At 43.1% G+C, this 26,671-nt stretch overlaps 1 protein-coding gene across 2 annotated transcripts in view; it reads right to left on the reverse strand.

Annotated features, from left to right (window-relative positions):
* nos1apa (nitric oxide synthase 1 (neuronal) adaptor protein a) overlaps positions 1–26,671 on the reverse strand; it is a gene marked incomplete at its 3' end in the record, with an annotated part of 164,172 nt that overhangs the window by 1,056 nt on the left and 136,445 nt on the right. Inside the window, exons 7-9 of one of the 2 annotated variants that reach the window (XM_083940332.1) lie at positions 26,295–26,464; positions 10,929–11,090; positions 1,113–1,278 (exon numbers count right to left, since the gene is read on the reverse strand). In XM_083940332.1, coding sequence (XP_083796458.1) covers positions 1,113–1,278; positions 10,929–11,090; positions 26,295–26,464 — 498 coding nt within the window. Of the gene's footprint in view, positions 1–1,112; positions 1,279–10,928; positions 11,091–26,294; positions 26,513–26,671 lie in introns of both variants that reach the window. The other variant, XM_083940331.1, reaches the window with a different exon arrangement.

Genomic DNA, 26,671 nt, shown 5'->3' on the forward strand with positions numbered 1-26,671 from the left:
GGGCAGCGCTAATTCAAATCAGTATCCATACAAATGTCCAAAGAAAGTTGTTCAGACCACTCCTGCAGTCTAATTTGCTCCCTCCGTGTTGAGCCACTGAGATTTAAAGTCTGGGAACAGCTTGTGTAAAGTCTGCCACACTGTTTTATCAGACACACGTGGAGCGTGAAAGACCAGTCAGGTTGAAACAGTGAGCGAGGGAGGAAAACTAATTAAAAGATGCATTACAAAGTTAGTGGGGATTCAGACTGAAAGCAGCTCTCTTGTTAAAGCAGCTCAGGGGGCTGCGTTGGTTGAGGTACTGGTGGGACAATGAAATACGGCCGTTTTTCCGCTGCTTTGTACGACTCGACTCTGCCTTTTTTTGGTTTTCCACTCATAAAGAGTTGTGGCTAGTACCTCGCAGAGACACTGTTCCCATTAGACCAAACATACCAAACTGACAACTCACTCGTTCAATATCAAGACTTACCGTTCAGTCTGTCAGCTTCTCATATTTTGCTTATTTTTACTTTCTACTTATTCATTATATCTTGTTTTTTTACTGATGTTATTGCACTATCCTCTTTGCTGCTGTAACGCTGATAAGTTCCCTGCTGTGGGAATAACACAGGATTATCTTATCTTATAATTAATGTTTTCAGACGATATCTTCCTGCGTGTCTCTCTTCACTGCGTCACAGTCAGATTAGAATAGTTAAAGGGGGGATGAAGGGATGATGTAATGCTGTTATTATATCTCCTACTGGATGCCAGTGGAGGCTGATATGGGTCACAAAATACAAAATTCATCCCACTTCATATAAAAAATGGTCCCATACATGTGTCTGTTTCTAGTTTCTGTGTCGAAACCCTAGCACACAGTAATGGACTTGGTACTTATATAGCGCATTTCTAGTCTTCTGACTACTGAAGGTGCTTTCACAGTGTTTGTCACATTCACCCATTCATACAGACATTCACACTGATGGCAGTGGAGGACTTTTCGACATGTGGACCGGGGGAGCTGGGGATCAAACCCCCAATCTCTTGAATGGACGACCCACTCTTCCACTGAGCCACAGCCGCCATAGTATGCATGTGCATGAGCCTTAATATTTTGATCCACTCACTGGAGTTTGGTCCAGACATCTTGGTCTCCAGCTCCTGGATCTGTTTAACCAGCAGGGAGATGTGCTGCAGCAGGTCTTTGTTCTGCAGCAGCAGCTGGTGGACTCGAGCCTGGGCCTCCAGCCGAGCCGTGGCCTCCGCGCTCAGCTGGTCCTTTAACAGGTGGACCTGCACAGGGGGAGGTGAGTCAATATTGGGCAGACAGAATAGAAGAGGACAGAGGCTCAGTGCAGTGTGTACAAACATTTCCCAGGTCAATGATCGTAAAATCACCCCTTTTCAGAATTCCCCCAAACACACAGATACACCACACGCCACTCCACTCCAGGGCTCAGACTGTGTTGACCCTTTGAACATTATTTGCTTGTCGGGAAACACAGGAGTGAGTGCTGTTTGCTTGATATATATGAGCAGAGATAACACCAAAGGACAATAGAGTGCAATAGGCTACTGCATCCACAAAGCTTCTGTTCAGATTCTTTTTAGAGACAGAAAAACCTTCCAAAAGCAGCTCAATGCTGAGCAGTACGTAGATATTTGACCTTTGTATGTTGACTCACACTTCAAGCAAAAAGGCCTGGGGATGTTTAAACATGAAGTGTTTATTATATTATTATAGTTGTGTTATTACTCACTGTGTACGTATAGAAGTTAAATGAACATGATTTAGCATGCTTTCACATTATTATCAATTGAACACAGATGGCATAATTAAAGGATGTTGCAGATAAGCTCCAGGTTAAAACTAGGTGCAGTAAGATGAGAGGGTCAGCCTCCCAGGATGCTACAGAGTAGGGAGGGATCTTTCTACAGGAGCTGGTGAATCATTGGAGGAACCGTGTGACCGGGGGGGCGGAGGATTCAATTTCGTGAATGAACGACAGCCAGTCTGGGAGGGATTGACATTTTAAAGCCAGGGAACGCCTCAGCAACATTCTGAACCAATCACAACAACCCAATGAACTTTATTGCTGTATCAATCCTTTGTGAAGGGAGGGCGTGGTGCGCTCTCTCTGGCTCATTGATTGCAGATAACAGCTTGGTTGAAAGCCAGGATGTCTGTGATTTCTGATCCCAGAGGGACCCCTTGGCCAAGAACATTATTCTTTGCTGTTTTTTATAATAAACTTTTTAAACTTTAAGAAGTAGCCTGGTTTTCCTTGAGTAGGAACACGACAGCACCAATGTCTCCGTTGGAAGTGAGCATTTTCTGCTCGTCTCTGTTTTATATTGTGGTAAAATTATTTGTTCTGTTGGAAAAACTAAGCGATCTTAGGCTCTTTCAGTATTCACACTAGAAAATAATGACTTTGTGACATTTGATCTTTCTCTATGTAAACTTACAAAATGCAAATACACACACACTTTGACTCTTTCTTTATTAAAGGAGCAGCGGAGCTCCGGTGGCCGCTCTGATCCGACCTTAGTGCCACCGTCTGCTGTGGTCTGCAAGATTAAAGCTGAACCTCTATTTCAATTAAAGACTGAGAGGCTACGACTTCTATAACACTCTTAATCATGTATATGTGAGCGCAGTAAGGGAAGTGAGAGAGACACAACTGAGTACACATACACTTAAACGTTCCTGCAGCTTTTGTAGCAGCAGTGACTCCCTGTTTTACTTCAAAGTACCCAGCAAATCAAATGTTAGCGGACCCGCCTCCCACCGACTCTGCCATCTCTTCTCCTGAGCCCATAATTGCTTTCAACAATTTCAAAGGAGACATTCTCCAGGTTTCAAATCACAAGAATGGTTCACAAGAAGCCCAGTGTGGTAACGGAGCCCACTTACTAATGACTCTCTGGCAGGAGAGACGCTCAATAGTTGATTAACCCTGGAGTTTGAACATGGTCCTCCAGGATTTCAAATGTCAGCTGTCTAATAGGCAAAGAGATATTGAAGGAGAGAGTGTCAAACTCGCTTTTATCCAATGATACTACATGTGTGCTGAATAGTAAGAATCCTGCCTTTTCCAATGCCTTCTGGTCCGTAAACCATTTCTACAGTAGAAATGCATTACGGACGCTGTAGACATATAAATGGCTTAATCAATACTAAAGTGCGTCTGAACAGGTGCCCATAAAATGTCTCGGTAGCAGGCAGCCTGGTGTGAAGGGCCGACAAGAGCCACAGAGTATTTTCAGGGTGCCGTGACTCGTAATGAGTCCCTGGTTTCTCATTTCAGCTTGATGTGGTAACAGCATGGTCGCTCTTGACGTCAATCGTGACACATCAATGGAAAATACTACAAAACAAATATTTACAGGCATTTGAAACACTGCTGAAAACGCACCAGAAAGTCCTTCAGTCTTTGAAGAGCAGACTGAAAATCAAGTAAAAATGCTGAGACTGAACTTCAGATGTTTCCTCTGCAGTTTCATTTAATTCAGTAATGAGACAAGGTTGCTGTTTCAACAAGTGTTGTATCTGATAATGCAGCACGCTTGCCGCCCACGGCCCGTTTGGGAGAGGTGGGCTTTTGTAAAGCACGTTTGTAAATGTACGAGCACGAGCGTGCGCACGTGTACGAGCACTAGGCCTATGGCGGTTCTGACGTCATTTTACGAGTGTTTACTGCAGATTTGGTCGGATAAAAATATTCAAAAACAATCGACAAGACACACAAAAACTCTGAGGTCTGTGGAAAGATTCGAAAATAAAGCGACGCATCGCGATGACGTCAACAATGCGTGTGACGGCGTGATGACGTATAGGCAGCAAGAAGCATTCAGGCCCAGGCAGTGTGAGTACAAACGGGCCTGGAGGGGGGGAAAGGGAGGGGGGGACAAGTACCCTAAAGCACGGGGCACGGTACGGACGGACAGTGTGAGTGGGCCCTTAGAGGTTGCTGCCTGTTATTAATGTAAACTATCTCTGTTAAATTAACCAATACATAGATAGACAAAAAGTTAAATCATGTCTTTACACTTGACTGATGAGGTTGCACGCAGATATAATCTTCATTATGACTTATACCAGATTCAATTTAAAAATACCACTCTCATTCAACATGCAGTCATTACTTTTATTTAATCATAAAATAGTGAAAAATGAAACGTCTTCCTAGACAAATAACCAAGTCCAGCTGCTTTTGACTGACATTGCTTCGGGGATAACGACGACCTGGACAAATGAGAACATTCACAGGCGCAGTATGAATCTATCTTTCATTAATGCTTCCTCCATGTCTCTTTTCTCTCAGGTCTCCCTCTACACTGCCAGCTTCTCATTTTCTGTTTTAGACATTAAGGCAGTTTTCAGCATCTTTCTAGGATGAAACCTCATCAGCGCGTCTACACTCTAATAAGGAGCCAGTGAGGCAGAGAAACACTAGATTGAGTCAAAAATTCAAGGCCTCCATGCCTCCTCCACCTCGCATCCAACCGCCAGACAGAAAAACAAGTGTTGAGGAAGACAGTCGTCTACTCCCATTATCCTTGCACTTAGCAACAAATAGAGGTGATTCCAGATCGTGTTGGGGCCAGACAGCCTCTGCAGAACTCATTTGTAAAGAGTGACACCCTGATGATGACTTTGGTGGTGTAATTTACAGCTGACAGGACCCCATCACGAGCTGTGGAGGAGTGCAGCATGACTCTGACATATGCCGCCCCGCTGACACATCTAATGGTGCATCGGCCACTTCTCCATGGTTTATACTGAGGCCTTGGGAGCAGGTCTGACATTTGTCCTGGTGCTGTCCGTGTTAAATGTCTCTCACTGAGCTGCAATGGCCGGTAGGAGGACACTTAACAATTCCAATACCAAAACAGTAGCGGACACAGCGAGATAAGAAGGAAGAAGTTAGGAGGAAAAGAAATCTTTTAAAAGTCAGACCTTGGCTTTGTCGTCTGGATATCTGATCAAAAACGCAGACACACAAGGTTATGCAGGGAATAAAATATAATAAGATGAGAGATGATAAGCACTAACTTATTACAACTGGATCTTTCTGGCTGTTTCCTTTTGTCCACTCTGTGTATCTGCACACGTGTGTCTCCATCTCATTGTCTTTTTATGGCTTCACCTGAACGAGAATATCACTTAATTCACAAATAACTATTTCACGATCATGTGTTTTGGAGGCTCCCGACAGAAACCGACTCTACTTCAACATTTGAATCCATGAATCAAAAGACAAAATATGTAGTTTCTGAATGCTCCGACACAGAAGTGTTTTCTGATCTGTTGTCTCTATCAGCAGACACATTTGTCTCTTAACACCGTGGTTAAGGTTTGGTTCGTTCTAGGCAAAACCTGACTTTAGATTAATGGATTCATCAAGGTTTGGGTTAAAATGTCTTCTTGGTTAAGGTTTGGGGAGCTTCTTCGTCATGTTTACAGTAAAACCGATGGGGGAAAGGTTCTTTTTGTGACTTCTGTGACTTGAATCGTTGTTTTATGTATCATCGGGCCTCGGGCCAGACATATTTAAGGAGCATTGTTGGAGGGAGCCCAAGATCTCCATGCCAATGAATACATATCACTGGTTTTTAAATTTTAGAAATATATAAAAAAGTCAGATCATGACTTTAATATACAGATTTCAATTATCGTTGAAAGTTGAAAGAAGCCAGTTGAGGTGGTTCGGGCATTTAGCAAGGATGCCCTCTGGGCACCTCCCTAGGGAGGTGTTCCAGGCACGTCCAGCTGGGAGGAGGCCTCGGGGAAGACCCAGGACCAGGTGGAGAGATTAGATCTCCACACAGGCCTGGGAACGCCTCAGGATCCCCCAGTTAGAGCTGGTTAATGTGGCCCGGGAAAGGGAAGTTTGGGGTCCCCTACTAAAGCTGCTGCCCCCACGACCCGACCCCGGATAAGAGGCTGAAGATGAGATTAGATGATTATTGTGTTATTAGATTATTATACTGTATGTTTTATTAATATATGTTTTTTTCCTGTAACACCGGTACTGACACTCTAAAAAAGGTTTGCTTTGTAAAAGTTTATTTAAGTTCTTCTTCTAGCATATTTTTTTTGGTGCTCTGAAGGCAACGGGACAAGATTTGGGAAGATTAGAGTGTGGTCTGGCTTCCACTTGTAATCCGACTAGTACTTACTGATCACGTTTGAACATGTTCGATTTAGCTCTTCATAAGCATTTTGATATATTTGACGCTATCTTTCAACTTCAACGCCATTCTTTGGTCTTAAATTACTAATCGGACGGTAAACTATGGCTGCCGTTTAGAGGAGGAAGTCTTGGCCCAGATATCCGCTACCTACGCCGGAAAGCTCAAAATTAGTCGTGGCATCCAGAGGCTACACTAACGTGAGACAGGTGGCTGATGGATTCAGCAAATATCAGTACAAATACTCAAATAAAATATCAAGACGTCATAATATATTGACATATTGCACATGATGTCAAGGCGCCATAATCCAGGTGACTGTGATCTTTCTATCATTGGTTTTTCTTGGACGTCAGTGCTGCAACAGATGGGTATCAAGACAAACCATTTAACTCCTCATCTAAGGATCCCAATGTAAATGCAAAAGAAAATAAAGAATGAACACACTCAACCAGGCCATCAGACAGTCTGACAATCCCCAGAAACAAAAACAGAAGTATACCTTTTAAAACGCTGAGAGAGAAAATAAAAAAAAAGTCACACTAAAAGCAGAACCCTGACAAAGAGCCAATTAAAAAAGGTGCTCTGCTTGTGCTTCACTGTGGTGGTCCCCTGGTAGTAAACGTGCTGCTACCCAATGCTTTCTGCCGTCTTATCTGAGTTTGGTGAAATTGAAGGAGCTTCAAGCGACTGAAATGGCTCCTTAAAGCTCTAATTAGGCGGCGGCAGCATCTCTCGCCTTTTTTTTATTGCTTCCTTTGTTCGAAAACTGTTCCCCAGAACAGCGCCTGAGGACTATTTCCATCTTCCCGGCTCCTTCTCTCACAACAGTTTAACAACTGTTCTTTCCAGTTTGCTTCTATCTTGTCTCTACGATGCAATAGACGTCTCTATTTAACGGATTTGAACATACAGTCACATACAAAGGATAGTTCATAGTTTCTTTGATTCAACATACACCCACTGCATACAAGCTTTGACTTTATGTTTGCTGCTGTAAATTCAGACCCAATCCTGCCACTTTTTTAGGGTTTAGTGCCACGCAGAAGCGTTCTGTTATCAGTGGAAAGTGCTCTGCAGAACCGTTGTAGCAAAGAGCACGTGGCACCAAAGTGAGACAAGAAACGAGAACAAAAAGGAGAAATTAAGACCTTGTGGATTACCTCCTAATCTAAAAATGCAGATATGCAGAAACTGGATGACAAGGCTGTTTAAGTGATACCATTTCCTTCTCAGATAAAAATTAAAACACAGTGACTCTCCCACTGTCAGCGTAAGGGGATTAGGACTGTTGGTTGTGCGTTGTGACACCACAGGGTTGGTTAGCGAGGATGTACTCTTCACACAGGATTACCATCATCGCATTGCCAGCCCACGCCAGGTCCCTTTGATTTAGCAGCGTTTGAAACGCCTCCAACACTTCCTTGTCTTATTTTTATCTTCATTTCTGGAGGAAATTATTTTTCGGTGAAATGATTATGAAATGCGTAAGATGGCGAGAGAGAGCGAGTACCAGAAAAGTCCAAGCAGCAGTGTTGGAGGAGAAAAGAAAAGAAGGAGGATGAAAGGATGATGTGTATGAAGTCGTGTATGGAGAGAAGATTGGAAAGGAGAGAGGACAGGAAGTAGAAAAATAACTGATGAAAAGAAGACGGAAGGAAGGAAGTACCGAATAAACAAAAGCGTGAGAAGTAAGGATGAAAGGGGGAAATCGAGTAAGAGGAGGGATTGAAGGACGGATCAGAAAGCAAGCAGGGAAGAGACACAGAGACGGAGAGAGGTCAAATTTCATTAAGCGGTGACGGAGCAGCCCCCGAGAGCAAACTCCATCATGAAGCAGATCGTCGCCGTGCTCCCTTCACTTCCCTGACTTCATTAAACATTTCCACTCACAGTTATTCCAGAGTGAGCTGTGATTGCGGCTTATTCATCTTACCTCCACTTACTGTGACCTCTGTTCAGCCTCTGCAGCAGGTTCAGCCGCAAGACTATTTTCCCGGTTTCCTGACGCAAGGGTCGCTCAACGGCAGGATAAAAATTATAAAAATCATATGTCATGGCCTACATACCAATTTAGAAGGTTGTTATGGAAGAATGTTTCATATCAGTATCGTTATTATATTAAAATATATTCATTCATTCATCTTCAACCGCTTGTCCCTGTTGGGGTCAGGGGAGGGCTGAAACCGATCCCAGCTGACATCGGGCGTGAGGCGTGGACACACTTCACCACGGCTGTGCGGCACAGCAGCTGCTACTTTTCAGCTGCTTTCTTCTTATTCTTATAAATAACAATAAACACAAAGACAAACTGAATCAAGTGCTTTATAAATCTGTACCTGCTGTTTCTTACTCCCTCCCTTATGTAAGCTAATCGATCCGACACAGATGGAGAGCTCGGCAACACTGTTTACAGAACGTTTAATCGTGCTTCAGTACAGATGCTTACATCATTATCGTTATATCTATCATTTTAGTTATAGTTCTCGGTATGGATGGCCTTAAGCTTTGTTTATTTCTATTGTGTGCTGTTGGGTTGTTATTGTACAACAACATCATTACAGCAGAGCTGCACACAGACCTGACAGCTCAGTAAAAGCAGTGGGGAGGTGGGGCTGCTGTAAGAGATCATTAAATCATAAACCATAGCAATATCTGCCTTTGACGTTAACTTTAAATTGGATGCTGTGGGATCTTGAAAACAGAACAATGCCATTTTATTTTGTGGTGTGAGGCAAAGACAGCAGGAGAACACACACACACACGCACGCACCCACACACCCACACACAAAATGTGCATTACCTGGGCAGCACTAATCATCTGGTTACTGTCTACTGTTTGACCTTCGGGGCTGGAGGAAGCTCTCCTCCCTCATTAGGTCTGGTTAGGAGGAGCCTTAGGGAAGTTAATTCTCACCTGAGAGAGGGAGTTTGTCTGATAGAGTGAGGGAGACAGAGGAGGGTATAAAACCTTCTGTCTCCTTATAAACAGCTGGTCTTTAACGATGAGTGATCATCTCAAAATTCAATTCAGTGAACTGATAACTTAGAAAACGTGCTGTCCAGAAAAACTGAAAAGAGGTGTCTGAGTGTGTGTGTTTATAAAGACACGCGGATATAAAATATTTTACGGAGTACGAATGTTTGGAGTGTGTGCAGCCCGGTAAAAATTAAACCTCAGGTAAAATACTTCGATGTGGCAAAGCAGTCGTGACACATTTTTTAAAAATCTACACGTGTCTCTTCTAGCAGGCGGCGACCTCTGCCTTCATCGAGGGCTAATTAATGGCATTTATGTCTGGGCACGCTCAGTCGGTGAGCTGTAGCGCTGTGCGGTCTGTCCAACATTGCTCAGGGCATGACAAGAGATGTGTAAAGTTCAATGTGAACACAGCGGTTCAATCCGGACCCCCCTGTATCCGGCTCTGGGAACCTTGAGACAGTTTGTTAACAGTCTGAGAAACTTCTGGGTCAGGAGTGTGTGTGTGTGTGTGTGTGTGTGTGTGTGTGTGTGTGTGTGTGTGTGTGTGTGTGTGTGTGTGTGGATCCAGCTCATGAGGCTGAAGTCCTCGCTGTCACTAGACGATGTATATGTGATGCTGTGTGCACTCGGTTCTAACTTTTTGTCATGGATCGCAGGTGTGTGTTGGTCTCCTCCACTCTGCCAATGATCCGTGAGTGTTCGATCACAGGACATTGTGTCTGCAATGGCTAATTTTCTTATTTCAGGAAAGACACTACAGTTGAATAAGGTTACAATATACAATATACAATACATAACTTACATTAAGTCAATTATTTTTCATTTTGTTTCAGACGTTTTCTGAATTTGCGTGTCTCAAATATGCGAATGAGGCATTAAAGTATACTGTATGTGCTCGTTTGCGTGGATATTTCCAGAACATAAATCCAAACACTGGATAAAGTCAGGTTCAAAATTCTTGTTTTATGTTGTTGAAGATTGTACTGAGGGAATTTTGGATATGCTCTTTTTATCTCTCCATAAATCAGAAAATACTCAACTCAGCCATGAATGATCTATGAACAAAGCCCTCTGTGAAAAAAAATTCAATATATATGTTGAAGTTTTTTTTTTTTTCAGAGTGAGAAAAAACTAATTTTGAGAAAAATGTTATTGAAGCAAAATAGTCCAAAAATCTCAGAATGCACCTGTGCGCGCACACACACACACACACACACACACACACACACACACACACACACACACACACACACACACACACACACACACACACACACACACACACACACACACACACACACACACACACACACACACACACACACACACACACACACACACACACACACACACACACACACACACACACACACACACACACACACACGGTTGGCTCGGTTGCCTTGCTCAACAGCACCTCTGCAGTGCCCAGGAGATGAACTGGCACCTCTCCAGCCACCAGTCCATGCTCCATTCATGGTCCACACTGGGACTCGAACCGTTGTCAGGCCTTAATGCAAAAAAAAAATCATCTTTTCTTGGGAGAGGCTCCACCCCCCTGTGACCGGTTGCTGCATCCCATAATACGTACGAGTGAGTAGTGTGCTATTACCATTGCTGCTTGGTTCAAGGGTGATCACCCTGTTTGGACTATGGCCACTTGCCAGCAATACATTCATTATATGGTCAATCAGAGTATGCGTTTAACTTTTTATCAACCCCCTTGGACCCTTTTTTTGTTGCGTACGTGTGAGAGACGCACCTGTGCCACAGCCACTTGTGTCTGCTGCTGTTGCTGCTGGAGCTGCTGTTGGAGCAGCTGGATCTGGTGGTGGATAGACAGGGGGGCCCCTGGTGGCAGCGTGCCCGATGCAGGGAGCAGCATCCTGGGGCTGGACATGAGCAGAGAGGCCTCCTCTGAAGCCTGTTTGAGGGAGAGGAGAGAGATGAAGTCAATATTTAGTGACCGAGAGCAGCTAAAACATTTAAGAAGTAGTCAGAAAACAGACACATTTGGACCATTGAGTGAAACACAAGAGTTTGGCAGAAGCTCCGCCAAGGACCACCACTCCACCACTTCTGTTGGTTTGGCTGAGTGATTGTCGGGATGATGGAAAAACCACTGGATGAATTTCCATGAAACTTGGTGGAAGGGTGAATCGTGGGCCAAGGAAGACCCAGGGCATGGTGGAGGTCTGCCCTTGTTATTGCACATCCAAAACCAACTACTTTACAAACTTTCCCCTGAATTTAGACTCTGATAAGTATAAACTACTATCACCACTTTTCAAAACTTCAAAAAAAGTAACACGATTGAGAATGTGAATAGGGAAAGCGAGAAACCAACAGACTAATGAATAAATAAATATAATCAGAACCAGCAATAGCATTAGTAATATGCCTTAGAGAACAAGTCATCATCAAAACAAGAATCTGAATTTGAAATGCAGGACTGGTGATTAGTGGCACTAGTGTGGAAAGAGCGGTCTTAAGAATGCTGATCAGCCGCTCCGAGTCGCTCCACTTCAACAATAATGAGCTTTGGGAATCAGTTCTCCTCCATCTAAAGCCATCGAGCATCCTAATTGTTTCCAGGCTCCAGTAACCAGTCGCACATTGCATCCCTCTTATCATGCAGAAATTCAAAAATGCTGTTTTTGTTATGCTTCGAACGCACTACGGCTAAAATAAATGATTTGGTATTTTAGGGGGGATAACTGAATCCAAGTTAGCATCACCAGTAAATGAGGAAGAACAAAATATATCATGGACGATCACATTTCATTTTGATACCACTTCCTGCCATTGCTGTGGATACAGGAATACAGGAACACATTAACACTGTGGAAAGTACTACACGGTGCACGGTTGCTAAAGAGAACAACAAGAAACCGCTGCGATTATTTCAACACAGGAGGTGTGTCTCTTTGTTGGTCGTGCTGCGAAACAAATGTGGCTCTGTTGGGAAACCAGTGAGGGATCACCCCCACGGCTGAGTTTGTGTCTCCAACCCAGGGCTCGAGACTGGGACCATATTTGAGTTGTGCGACTGAATTTTACATCTGGCAGATGTCGTGCTGCTCTTTATATTAATATGTGAGAGGCTAAACAGCAACAGTGTGACAGTTAGACAGGAACAACATGTAAGCAGTGTAATAAGATAGTGACGTCAGCACCGTAACACAAACACGGAGCAACACGTGAGCCCCCGTAGATTCTTTAACATCTGGCTACAAGTTGTAATCCCAGTGTCGCCACCTGACGGACGAAAATTTAGAAAATGATGGGATATTGGAGGTAAAGCCTGAACCTCCAATAACTGTGACGACCCAATGCCATCCAGCAAGTGTGCGGCACAGGTTGACGGTCCATCGTTCATGCGGAAGACTTAATAGATTAGGGAAGAGTAACACACTGTTTGTGTCTTGGAGAGACGGATGCATTAATATGATTTATGGTTTGATTTTTATTATGGATTTTAAAAGTGAGTATTATGACACAATAAAACCAGGGTCAGTATTTAAAAGCAGTACTAAAAACTCATATTTCCAGAGTGGGTCTTGATGGAAACCACACGCACAATAAACAGGAACATAAATAAAGGAAATAAACTAATCACAACAAATTAGTCCCCCTCGCAACTTCACGCTCATGGTTCAAACTCCCTCCTTTAAAAGTGGATCACTCTCCCCACAGAGCCGCCTTAACTTTTGCTTTAAAAAGGTGCTTTGTTTGTTTAATATAGTATAGTGAAGAGCTTCTTGCTATTTTATCTTTACTAAGAGGAACACCGCATGACCGATCATGTCAGTGTGACACGGACAACCTTTCAACGAGTACGATCTGTCTACAAATGTATGAAGAAGAGATACCTCACTGTACCAGAGGCGCTGTACCAGAGGCGCTGTACCAGAGGCGCTGTACCACAGGCACTGTACCAGAGGCGCTGTACCACAGGCACTGTACCAGAGGCACTGTACCAGAGGCACTGTACCACAGGCACTGTATTAGAGGCGCCGTGAGGCAGGAGAGCAACAGTGCGGGTGCTTTACATTTAATATTAAAATCAAATCAAATCAATGTGTACCCATGATCCTGTACTGAAAATGATCCAGTTAATTAGTTCAGTGCCAGTTAGTATTGCCTGCACTTCTAAACCCTGCATGACCCACTGCATTATTACTCAGCAAACCTCATTATGCACACAGTGACGGTAGCAGTAACCCCAAGAGGCTTCGGCTTTTGCCTGGCTGCCATCGTAAATAATAATGTGTTCTTGATAATTTGTCTGGTAAATAAAGCTTATATTGTCTGAGACTAATAATAACAATGTGAGCCCGTCTGTGGTGGAAACAAGCACTTCCAATGGATGAACATTGACGAACATAGGGACATCTGTGGCTTAGTGGATGAGTGGGTCATCCTCCATTCGAGAGATTGGCGGTTCGATCCCCACCTCCCCCGGTCCACATGTGGAAGTGTCCTTGGGCAAGACACTGAACCCTGAATTGCTCCCCGTGCTGCGCATAGGTGTGTAAATGTGGTGTGAATGATTAGATTAGATGGTCTGTAAGTGTCCACTACCATCAGTAGTGAATGGTTGAATGTGACAAACATTGTGAAAGCGCCTTGAGTAGTCAGAAGACTAAAAAGGCGCCATATAAGTACAAGACCATTTACGGTGTGATATTTGCCCAAAGGTTTATGTCATTGCAGCCCGTTTTGCGAATTTTGTGCTCTCACTCAATACTGAACTACCAAATATCGTTAAACTCATTAGTCACTTAGACACAAAAGCACGGAGAAATAGAGACCAGGTTAAATAGAGACCAAAGTTTCACTTTATTGGTTTCTGCTGCTTTCATGGCGGCTAAGATTCAACAATTAGCTTGGTGGCTGAATCCAAACAGTGTCCCATCACTCACGGGGTCATTAACGACACAAGGTGCTTCAAAGTGACTGGAGGCGTGACGCCAAATAATGATCAGAAAACGAGTTGACATCTGATTAAATTGAACCTGAACTTAAGAAATCTGTGCCAAAACAATTTACCGTCTGTCGCACCTCCTGGTGACACGCAGACAAGGATGCACACAGACGCACGTTTGACTGATGGCCTGTCTGATCTGGATCTTTTAGGTTAATGAGAGGACATTATCCAAGTTGACAGGTTGTTTGGTGCCATCACATAATGAATAGGAATGCAGAAGGCTGTGTGTGTGTGTGTGCGTGTGTGTGTGTGTGTATGTGTGTGTGTGAGAGAGAGAAAGAACATTTCAGATCACATACAATGAGCTCACTTTCCCTGAAGCGCCTCTTTAAAACAGACACATCATTTACATTTCCGTTAGCTACTTGCAGGCACCCGAAGCGACACATATGCGACGGATGTTAAACAAGACTTCTACTTCCACTTTGCAACAGTGAGTATTGTCAAGGCAAATGGGAAAGGCTCAGTGACTGGAAGAGTGAATAAGCTGGTTCAGCAGCCGAACTAACGCAGACGAGAAAAGGTGCCATGTCTGGCTTTCGAGCACTGTGGAGACAGGAACATTCTCAATTATAGAGAAATGAAAAAAAATATATTAAATATGTATTGTTGACCACACTAACTGAGGAAAAAGAAGAACGTATTATATATCCTGCCAGCTCTTATGTGCTTTAACCAAAATGGTAATGGTACTAGCTTAACCCTAGTTTGACCAATAACCACTTATATTAAAGTATTTACATTTAATGTTGCACTCATCACTGATAACACCACATTCATCATCCACAGAATATTCCAGAAAAAATATATGAGCAGTTAGCCTGTGAATGTTCTCATTCGTCCAGGTCGTCGTTATCCTCAAAGCAATTTCAGTCCAAAGCAACTGGACTTGGTTATTTGTCTAGGAAGACGTTTCACCTCTCATCCAAGAGGCTTCATCAGTTCGTGTACGCATCCGACCAGGCTCTCCTCTCTTCATTCACTCTCTAGCTCTCTTCCTCTCTCTCTGTCTGTTGAGCCGGGGAGGAGAGGAAGGGCCAACTTTGAATGCTGTGTTGTAAAGTGGGGCTTATACTCCAATATTAAGTTCTGCGTCTGCAGTCTGCAAACTTGTACTGGTCACAGGGACCCACAAACGGTTCCATCATACCTCATTACCCCAATCCATACCATATGGTGGCAGTTGGTGCCTTAGTCCTTGTATTCCTTTACCCGGGTGGCAGTAGCTCAGTCCATAGGTACCTTGGCTGGGAACCGTAGGGTCGCTGGTTCAAGTCCCTGTGTGGACCATGTATGGAGCGTGGACTGGTGGCTGGAGAGGTGCCAGTTCATCTCCTGGGCACTGCCGAGGTGCTGTTGAGCAAGGCACCGAACCCCCAACTGCTTGGGGCGCTGGTCACTGGCAATCCCCTCGCTTTAACATCTCTCCATTAATTGCATGTATATAGGTCCTGGTTGTGCATGTGTGTATTTCGGGCCTGTGTGTGTGTAACATGTATAATAATAAGAGTGAAAAAATTAAATTTCCCCGTGCGGGACTAATAAAGTAATTCTTCTTCTTCTTTAGACGGCAAATTTCCCTGTTATCACTCTTTGCTCTGTCTCTTTGAACTTTATAAAGTTCTGCCTTTATTGTCCTTTACTTCTCCTTCTTCTACTTTTAAAACCAGCTATCATAACGGTATATACGCCACCCAGTCCTGCAGTCACTTTTTCTCATATCACGTGGACTGAAGCGGACCATCAGACACGCAAACACGCAGAAAGTAAAATTTCAGATGAGACGATACCTCCTACAGATTATATCTTTAACAACACTTTAAAGAAGCAACCAAACTATATAAATAATCAATGAAACAGGAAAGTAGATGTGAACATTTCCCTCTTCTGGGCCAAACTGAATTTTTTACTGAAATACGTCACCTTGTTTTGACCCGCAGTTATAGTGTTCCCTTGAGCCAATCACAGTTATTTCAAAAATAGCTATGAAGATCGGATGGCAATTTATTCTCAGGAACAGCACGTCTGGAGTGCCTCCTTCAAAAATGTGTTGCAGCACAGGATAAAAAATGTCTTGAGGGATGTTTAACAGAGCAGGAAAATACGGAGATTTTAGAGAAACACCACAATTGTCATATTTTTTGTGTATTTAGATTGAAAAAAGTAGTTTAATTCATATAAAGTACTTCAGTAGTTTTGAGATCAATCATCTCTAAAAGTTGTAAACTTGGAGTTTTCATGTAGTACAGATGAAAAGGTAAATTAACTTGGACGATGGATGGCAATGATCCAGTGACCTATTCTCATTTCTGAGAGACGAGCGTTGAATTCAACAGGAATGCCCACACACTCACACTCACACACACACTTTCCATCACACATTAAGCAGTGTGTTGAGTGAAAACTTCTATACTCACACACTGTTTTAACCTCTCTCGCCTCTAAGCTTGTTTACTCCAGTCAAAAGCAATTACGTAGGAGAGCAGAGTAAAATATTCAGACTGAGGGGAGGGGGGAGAAACACCCGACCACGGAAATTTCTCATGATAACTGTTCAAGTCTGGCGTGCTGAGGAGGGGGGAACTCTCCATTACCATCTCTTTCCATATATTTTAGTTTTTTTTGTCATACTCACTGAGTGACAGAAAGAGGTGGGGAAGAAACCAGGGACGTGAAAGAGGTGTGTGAGACAGAAGAGGAACTTTAGATAGATGACATGGGATAAAAGAAGTCTTATTTATTTTCCTCCATCTGTGAATACACAAGCTGCTTTCTGTCTGTCTGTCAAACAGACTGTCCCTTCCACACGCACACACACACACACACACACACACACACACACAGGCACACACACACGCACACGCACACAGGCAGACACACACACAGGCAGACACACACCCACGGGCAATAAAACATCAATGGGTTAGACAGTCTGACTTCCTTCACTGATGACAGCCTCGCCTACAGATTTACAACTTTATCAAGGGCTCTGGAGAAAAAAGGACTGTGAGATTACTCTAGTGTGGCTCTGCTTGTAATATCAGGCCATACCATCAACCGTTACAGCCATTATGTAGCAGTAAAAGAAGCCGAGTGGATCTAGTGAATACGTTCACATTAAGCTTTGACACCCATCAGCTTCTTCAAAGAATAAATCAGACCATAGAATATTCTCTCACCGTGTTTAAGTCTGTGGTCGTAAATCACATTTAATACAGAGGAAACAAATCATGACCTCAATACGTGGAGTAGGTACTGCTGCCACCTTTAGGTCCGTGACATCACAATGTATTCTCATAATAAATTGACTGTATATAAAGATGGGCGACGTGCAAAGGTGAAGCAACAATAGCCCTGACGCAGCTGCTGCTAGTCTGCGCAGTAGTGATCGGGTGGTCACGTCATCAAAGTCCCATCCATACACCCACCCGACCAATTACGAGTCGATCACAGCTGTCAATCATGATGTTTCCTGTTTTTATCGCATCAAATAACTAATTTGAAACAAACTTATCAGAAATATTGACATCAGCAAGAAAAATGTATTGATTTTTTTTAGACTTTTTATTGTGTTATGGACGACATGGAGGAGGCGGGACTTATGACCTATACTGCAGCCAGCCACCAGGGGGCGAAACAAGGTACAAGTCATCCATCTTTATAAAGAGTCGATGTGATCAACAAGTTCATAAGATATCTTAAGAAATATGACATTCTATAACGTAGTGAACCGGTGGCTGGTACATGGCCATATGTAGCTTGGGTTGGGTACGTTTAACAAAATGCTGATATTTGACCTTCAATTTAGACATTTGTGCTCTATGTCTGTCCATGTTTGGTTTTAGACAGATACATGAATCCTGTTGGGAAGCTTTTATTGCACTTACTAACTCAAAGGTGATTACAGTTTTGAATACACAGCATGTTTCTGCTGCCCCAATATAATCAGTTATTGCAGATTTCAGTAATCAGATTTAGATGGGTATTAGAAGCCTTTTGACTCATTTCTATGCAGCACACTAAACTGTGCTTTGTGAAGTGCCTACTGAGCTAACCAGTATCCAGGGAGCTACAATACCTGATTATAATCATAGATCATTTTAAATCATTCTAAGCTTGTGCACTCTTCCACTTGTCCAGATTTTCGTTTGACAAACCCAGAAGACATCAGGCGTGATCCTGTGGGTTAAATGTCACGACGTTGAGATTTTCTACTCGAGCAACAGCGACGAGCCATAATCCAGAAAACTCAGAACATCTTGTTGCTGCACTGCAATCTGGTCTCTGGTGGGCACTACTACTGGCAATCTTGCTATCACGTTAATCTGATCAGAGAACATTAATCACACTTTCAGTACTTTCTTGTTATGATGATCTGTTTTCTTGGGGGAATAATGAATGAAACAATATATTACAAATACAGAACAAACAGTACATACACAATTTATTTAAGCAGGCAGCCTCATAAAGACGTCTTTTGGAGTGAGGAATGTCATTTCCATCACCAAGAAATGTTCTTTTTCTTAATATTAGGGGGTAGATATTTAAATAATTCAATGGTACACTCACTCAGGAGCAAATTTCAACATGGTTTTAAATAATTTATTCACAGAAAAGCAAAGCATCTGTTTGGCTTTGGAATTCCTCGTGTGAACAAGTTCTCTGGTCAAAGTAATTCAAACATTCAATACACCGGGCTACACTCGCTAACACGTGTGGTTGTGTGACCTTTCAGATAAGGCTTTCCATTTCCTTTCCTCTAAATGCACCGTCTCCAGGCTGGACTCACAGAGCTTGTTAATGAATATCTGCACCTGCAAGACAAATTTGAGGAGTTCTGTGCCTTTATATTATCATAGCTGCCTCTGTTGCTCTTTCACCATCCCCACATTATTCTAAATGTCATTCTTGTTTCCTGAGCTGGTTTTGGCCTCATTATTTTTTAATAATGCCATACAGTTACACCGTTACCTGCAGTAATTCACGTGTGCAATTAAAGCAGAGGTTCTATGTGGTTGTCCTCAGCACCGAGAGCCCTGTTCGTTTTCTAGCTGTGTAATCATCGACTGAACAGGAACACCAGGTGAATAAAATGAACTAGCTGCAGGCATGAGATACAGCTGGGCTCCTCCGCTGCGGATCAGGACCGCGGTCCACTAGGCTAATTTGTGGACCGGGCCTGGGGATGGCTGGTCCTACTCTGGCTTGAGTCAGGGCAGCTTGTATTTGAAAGGTTTAATTAGGTTTAATCCAGAACCATATACTACCCTGATCCTCCATGAACATCTGCCAGGACTTGGACATTTCAGTCACAGATCCGCTCATAACATCTGTTACGTGAAGAGATTTTTAAATACAAGCTCAATACATTGAAGGAAATTGACCGGTCCAGGGCTGGGACCGTGCTCAGCGTTGGTGGCTGGAAGCTGTGCAGTAGCAATATTAGTTATTAAAATGGTAATTGAATTTATATATCTCTTTGGTGAGAAAGAAACTGGTCCTGCACCATTTCTGATCGCCAACAGGTTTTTTTTCACGGTTTGACTTAGAAAATAAATAAAGCTTTTGTTACTGTAAACCGTCCCCACGTCTTTCTCCCAGCTTCTAATGTCCTATGTAGAGGCTACGTGTGTCGATTCAATACTCAATACTTAGGCTTCAACACCACTCAGCAGACAGTTAGACTGACTATTACAGAGTATTCTACCTTCTACTACTTTTTTGCAGTGAGAAATCACCAATAAAGGCCTCTAAACCAAACCAACCAAACTACACAATTGAAAATGTTCAAGCAGGAATTTGATCAACAAAACAAGAATAAACATTAGTACAATGTTAAGGTCTGTGCTAAAATGCTATAGTAACAGTTGCCAGGTTGCAGTTGGCAACCATTTTGAGAAATTGGCAACCAATTCTGGGCAATTTTTTTTTAAATTTAATACTTGTTGCATTAGAGCTCTTTAAATAGTGCTTTTACAGACGATGCTGCACACAACATGTGCGTTGGTCCATTAACTTGCATGCATGCAGGCAAATTAAGTTGTTTGAGTGTGAGGGGAAGGGTTCGAATAACTTGTCACGATCACACATTGATGTGCAGAGGCAAAGTGTCCCATCATCTTTGAGATGGATGAGTTATTCTGAATACCAGTGATTGAGGGTGAAAACATGTACTGATAACGCTAAGATCACAATTCTGTAAAGTATCAGATAAAACACAAAGTACAAATAATTTTGTTTGGTGACTGTAAAGCTTTTATTCTTTTACGTCACATTTTTCATTATTAGGCTGACGCATAACTGCATAGTATCTAAATTACTCAAAATATAAGGTGAATAAAAATGGCAACCATATTTTCGGCTGATTGATTGTCTGCATTTTTATTACCTGCCTGTGTGTGAAGAGTACTGAGAAGAAAAGTTTCTGTCCGTCCAGGCTTCTGAGGACAAAGCCAGAGAAAACGTGTATGTCCCTGAGGCTGAAGGATGGAGAACAGAGATGAGGGGTTCTCAACCCTTACGCGAAAAAAAAACGTCTTGAATGTGTTGGACCAAAAGATATCTGTTTTTTTCTTTAATTCTTGTCAAATAACAAATTATCTGATTAATAATCGTAGAAACGGTGAGATTGTGATAACCATTCTGTCACTGCCCGCTCTATTTAATCTTTAAAACAATATAAAGACCATCAAATTTGCAACAATTCATGGAAGGGAAATAATTATGTTATTGATAACATTATATTACATTATATCCTGTAGATGTTGATGTACTGCCCATGTATGGAATGAGTCCTTTACGCAAACCTCAGGAAATAGTATGAACACACCTGTCTGTCTACGTGTTCCCTTTGGAGTCTGCCTCAAAATTTCTTCTCCAGTCATGTGTTAAAAAACATGTTTGCCTAATATGGGTTTTCCACATCGCTCTCTGTCATTAGAATCTATGAATATGCAAATGTACGGGACAAAGATGTCTCCTACTTCAGTGGAGCGTCCATAGCCTCCAGTGTCTGTGCACTGGAGCAGATCGTAAATTCTTCCATGCCCAATTCCTTGATCTTCCTGCCACTGCAGCATCTCTTCTCCACTATGTAATGTGGGTCAACACATTCAACCCATTTCCAAGTCACATAAACAAGAATGCTGTGATTTCTACCATTTCACATCTAACTCCACTTCCTCCTTACACATCTCACCTGCCTCCTACACCTTCAAGTCCTCATGTCATTGTGACACTGTTGTCCTGAGGCCAGGTAAGTAATCATACTGTACGTGTGAAGGCGCCATTCTGGGTGATTACAGTCTCACTGGATAAAAGCAACGAGGACCGACAGTGAGTAAGTATAACGAGGAACAGACGTCTGGTACCAAGGCTCTGTAGTGCACTGGGCTCATGTTTGGAGGGTGTTATCAATTGTTTAAATATTAGTTCTTTTTCGCATGAATCCAATTAAATAAACTGTTTTTCAATTTGAGTCATGTTGTAAAAACAAAACTACTGACCAAAAATGAATAATAAATAAGTAGAGCCGCTGCTCCTTTGCGTTGAAAGGAGCCAGTTGAGGTGGTTCAGGATCATCTGGTAAGGATGAACCCTGGGCGCCTCCCTAGGGAGGTGTTCCAGGCACGTCCAGCTGGGAGGAGGCCTCGGGGAAGACCCAGGACCAGGTGGAGAGATTAGATCTCCACACTGGAGATAAGATGTAATACAGTAGGCCAATTTTGGTGAGGAGCAAAACAAAGAGAGGATGCTTCTCAACACACACTGTCGTGATCATGAATAAAACTGGATACAAACACATTCTTCAAAAGGATGAACCCGACTGCAGTGTTTCAGTCCCCAGAATACAAATGTTCGGACAGAACGAACTGTTCTCAGTAGTGGGACTAACAGAGTGAACTTCATACTGGACCAGGACTGAATGTTCCTCACAGGACGCTGAATGACCAGATCACTGTCACTCTGAAAACAAGCGCATTACCTAGAGCCTTACAAGATGGGATTTCGGTCACATGCGAAGAGATTCTTGTGATGAAAATCCATTTAAACCAAAGTAAATGTTAAGTTATTGTTTTGCATCTTTGTCTGAAGACAAATTTCACACTTTTGCATGTTTAGCTGACCTGCTATGAACTGACAACCTCTAAGGTGGATGCGGTGGAGGCTCGGACATGCGCTCCCTGGACAGCTGAAGACTTGTACCGGTTGCGCTGACACCAAGCAGTTCCAGGACAGTGGTCATCTTGCACAGCAGCTGAATGCTCCAGATAACACAAGATCCCGCTAGAATCAGGGGTTCACATGTCACACGAACATCCACCTTGTTGAGGTTGTGCTGAGTTATGTTAGGGAAGTCATTAGAAACCGATTGGGAAAGGGCGGGCTTTCAAAACATACAACACACAGTCAAACTCGCCAATGTCCGAGACAATTGCACACAACGTTGTGGCACCGCGGGCGGTACAAATCCGCAGCTGTGCGTGGAATGCTGAAAGTATGTCCGTGCCTGTTAAGCCGTAATTACACCTTATGTGTCCAAGAGGGGCCGGTTAGGTCTGCGTACAGCCCCAGAAAAGTGACCGTGCAGAAAAGGAGTATAGTTTCTGCTTTAGGTCGTGACACTCTTAAAACAACTGACGCACTAATGACGGGACGAGAGAGAAAAAGAAAAGAGAGAGTGCTGTCAGTGGAGAGCTGCCTGTAGCGCTACACTCATGGATCAGAGTGTTTACACCTGACAGCATGTGAAAGTGGGCCAGAGGCAAAACCGCGATCAAAGCATTTGTTGTACAGCCTCACTTTAAAGCACACACGCCCACATGAACAAACGCACACACACACATTTCCCTTCTCTCTGTCTAATTGACCCACAAAGAAAACGGCTTATATTTAAAACAAAAAAAACAAGTGAATCCTCTTGAAATGTGTGAAATGTAATCACTTTGGCGTTTCCGGTTTGTCTTGCAGTAACACTCCTTCTGATACTGGAGGCCTTTTATAAGCAAACGTCCTAACTCAACCTCATGAACACAAAGCCCAGAGGTAGGATTGATGTGCACTCTAGAGTCCTGCGGGATCGTTTGAACGCAGAGTGCTGAGGGATTTGTCCGTCTAACGGGAACTGACAGGAAGAGAATGAACTTTAACACTCACAGGCTGCTTTCCTTTTCATGAGCTTCCAGAGAAACCCTGTAGTGAATCAAATCCCTCCGCTCAGGAACACACACACACACGGTTGTGTAATAAAAATGCATGCACTCGGGTGCTAACGTAAAGGCACACAGGCACACACACATACATCAATGTTACCTGCCCCTACCTATCTCTGCACATTCCCATTTAATCTGTCAAGCTGTTGAGAGTGACAAATGTGTCAGATTAAGAAAAAAACTTAAAAGAATACAGTTGTGAGCGCGAAGGCAGCTACACAACTGTAATGCACACAGACACACACTTCCCCCAATGACCTGAGAATAGAGGTCATTGCAGAGAGCTCGTTGTTTCAGTGATTTCACGCCGTGTTGCTTTTAATCAGGGGCTGTAATGAAAGGTCTCATAACTCACACGTTAATAGGCCTGGAGGCCTGTTAAACAGCTGACTAGCTTGGTTTTGTAACTCTACAGTTGGGACCCGAAACGTCTCTCCCCCGGCCGTGCTCCGGTGAGTGAACAGGTATGTTTCAGTGAGCTCGGAGCCACCGGTGGCATAACCTTCTCATTTGGGTCTTGATGAAAAATTCAATAAACTCTGGAGTGTAGGCTAAAAGTCCGTCTGTTAATCATTTACCATTCATTAAAACTGCCTAGGGAACTATCTCATTACCCAGAGTTAACTACAGATCAGAGCTTTTTTCCTGCAAAGGGGACTCTCTGACTCTTTTAGCGGCGGGGTGAAAAAGAAAACCAAGAACTGAAAAAACTAAAACATTTGAATTCGTTTTCGACAAATCTGACCAGCACATAGCTTAATGAGGCAGTTCTGTTACTGCTGGAATAGAAGAAACAGAACGAGACATTTTTGTTTGTTTGGCTGGCAGATCTACCCCCCTGAGATAATTGCTTGGCAAAACATGAAGTTTGGCAAATGCTGCCACTTTGTATTAAAAAACTGGCAACTTTTCATGCTCCAGCTTCGCTTTTAAAAAGAGCTCAGTGATGAATCTTGCTGTGATCGGTGCTTTTTTTTCTGGTAATAAAGCAGCTACCTTGATGTTAGACCCATCAGATATTGCATTATTTATTTATATTTTTGTTTCTGTCAATAAAGAAAGTGTAGTAACAAGGTTTAAATCTAAATTAAAACCCAAATCTGGCACAGAGTAAGGAATGAAGTGTGGCACATCTGGATTATGTCATCTCATCTTCCAACCCATCTCCCACAAAATGTTTAATTAAATGTTGTTAATATGTTAATTCGATACCAATCTTCTTTTCCTTATACATCATGGGGAACATGTAACTGCCGTACAAAGCGCTGGCCTCTGTCAGAAATGATACTTATTCACTGGAAGGAGAGGCAAACAACTTACAGCTGCAGCCTGGCGGCATAACGCCAATGCATGAAGTCACACATCCTGTATGAGTAGTGTGTGACGGTTGTCTGTCTGTTTGTCTCTATGTGACCTGTGATACACTGAAGGCACATAGAGACGAACAGAGACAGACAACCATTCACACCTACGGGCGATTTAGAGTCATCAATTAACCTAACACATGCACGTCTTTGGACTGTGGGAGGAAACTGGAGAACCCGGAGCGAACACACGCAGACACGGGGAGAACACGCAAACTCCACACAGAAGGGCCCCAGCCGGGATTTGGAACCAGGAACCCTCTCGCTGTGAGGTGTTTCCACTCAACTGACAAGCTAATTTTAAGTGAAAGTGAAAAGTAAGTCAAAATACATGGTTAGCCATGTGAGTTAAATGTTCGCTAAGTCAGAACTATTTCAGCAAAGGGGTTTTTTCACATCCCGTTTGGATCATCAACTCTATTTCGAGAAAGGCAACATCCGCCTCAAGTGAGCGTAAAAACCTTTGTGAGCATTTGAGGAAGTTTTATCAAAAGTTGCCGTTTCCATTCAGCTTTTCTAACGCAAATCTTCAAAATGCGCATTAAGATGTGTTCATGGTAACACGGCTAGTGATTGTTGTGTTGAAGATATGAAAAGCAATCATCAAATAGAAGAAATGTTGCAATAAAATAGACATTCAAATGTGTTGTAGGGCAAAAAACAACTCATGGAGCCAGTCGAGGCGGGCCCTCTGTCCTTGTGCAATACCAGGAGGAGGGATGTAATAAAAAACAAAAACATCAGAAAATGATTATTATACATCATTGTTGCCAACTTGATCTAGAGCCCGATGTTTCAAGGCAAAGAGTAGTGTCATAAACATCCTCCCTCCGGGCTCAGCATGCAGTGTCATCCTCCCAACGCCACCTTCCATCAAAACCACAGCTACTGTACAACCCTGCATACGAGTGTAGGTCCAGTAAACAGCACGATCTACGCTGCACTGCCAACAGAGCCAGACAGGACATTTCTCTGGTTATAAATAGACTGAAGGTGGTGGGTTTCCACCGGCTGGAGACACTCTGACTGAGCTGTATCAAATCTCTGACACGAGGATGCTTCACAAAACACAAACTCTTGAACTGAACGTCTAGTGTAGAAGTCTTGAAGCTCTACATAATGCTGACAGCTTCTGAATGGAAAGTAGCGGGAGCTATTTCCATACTCATGCCATTCACAAACACTGACTTGTGTGAACCTGACTGGTGGTTAATACAGGCATGTTTATTTAAAGTGGAAAAGGTTGTTGAATAAAAACAGAAAATCTGATACCCAGACTCACCTGGAGCGACAGAATTTGATTTCCTGCCCAGGTTTCCAAACCAACGTGAACTGACTCTAGATTTCGATGCACTGACACATTTTTATATCCATCCTTGTTTGGACTTTTCTTTCCTTGACCTCTAAATAACCAGGGCACTGTCACCATAAAGGGTTAAAGAATATGTTTTCCACCTGAGCTTCAACCTTTGATTAACAGCTCAAACATCTGAAAACAATGGGGAGCATGTTGGACGGTGCACGAAAGTCAGATATTTGTACATGAAAGCGGGAGGACGTACCTTGCTCTCTGCGTGGTTCAGGTCAGGTGTCTTGGCCGTGGCGTCCAGATCAGTCACCCCTCTATTGGGGTTTAAGTCCTCTGCCGCCGGCACCTGGCTCACCTCCTCCGCATCGATATCCGTCTCCTCTGTGACGGTCGGTGTCTTCTCTGCGCCCGTTAGCTCCCGAGCTGGGCCGAGGAAAGTACACACACATACAGGTCGATGAGCACGCACGCCTGCATACACACATGTAGGCATGAGCATGGCCACAAGCACACATGGGCGGACACACATGAATACAAGGAAGAAAGATTATCCACAGAACCACAATATAACACTGTAAACATGATTAGGTGCCTGAATAAGAAGGTAGCCTAAATACACAAATGTTCAGA

The sequence above is a fragment of the Echiichthys vipera genome (genome assembly GCF_963691815.1).
Source record: "Echiichthys vipera genome assembly, chromosome: 3".
NCBI lineage: Eukaryota > Metazoa > Chordata > Actinopteri > Perciformes > Trachinidae > Echiichthys > Echiichthys vipera.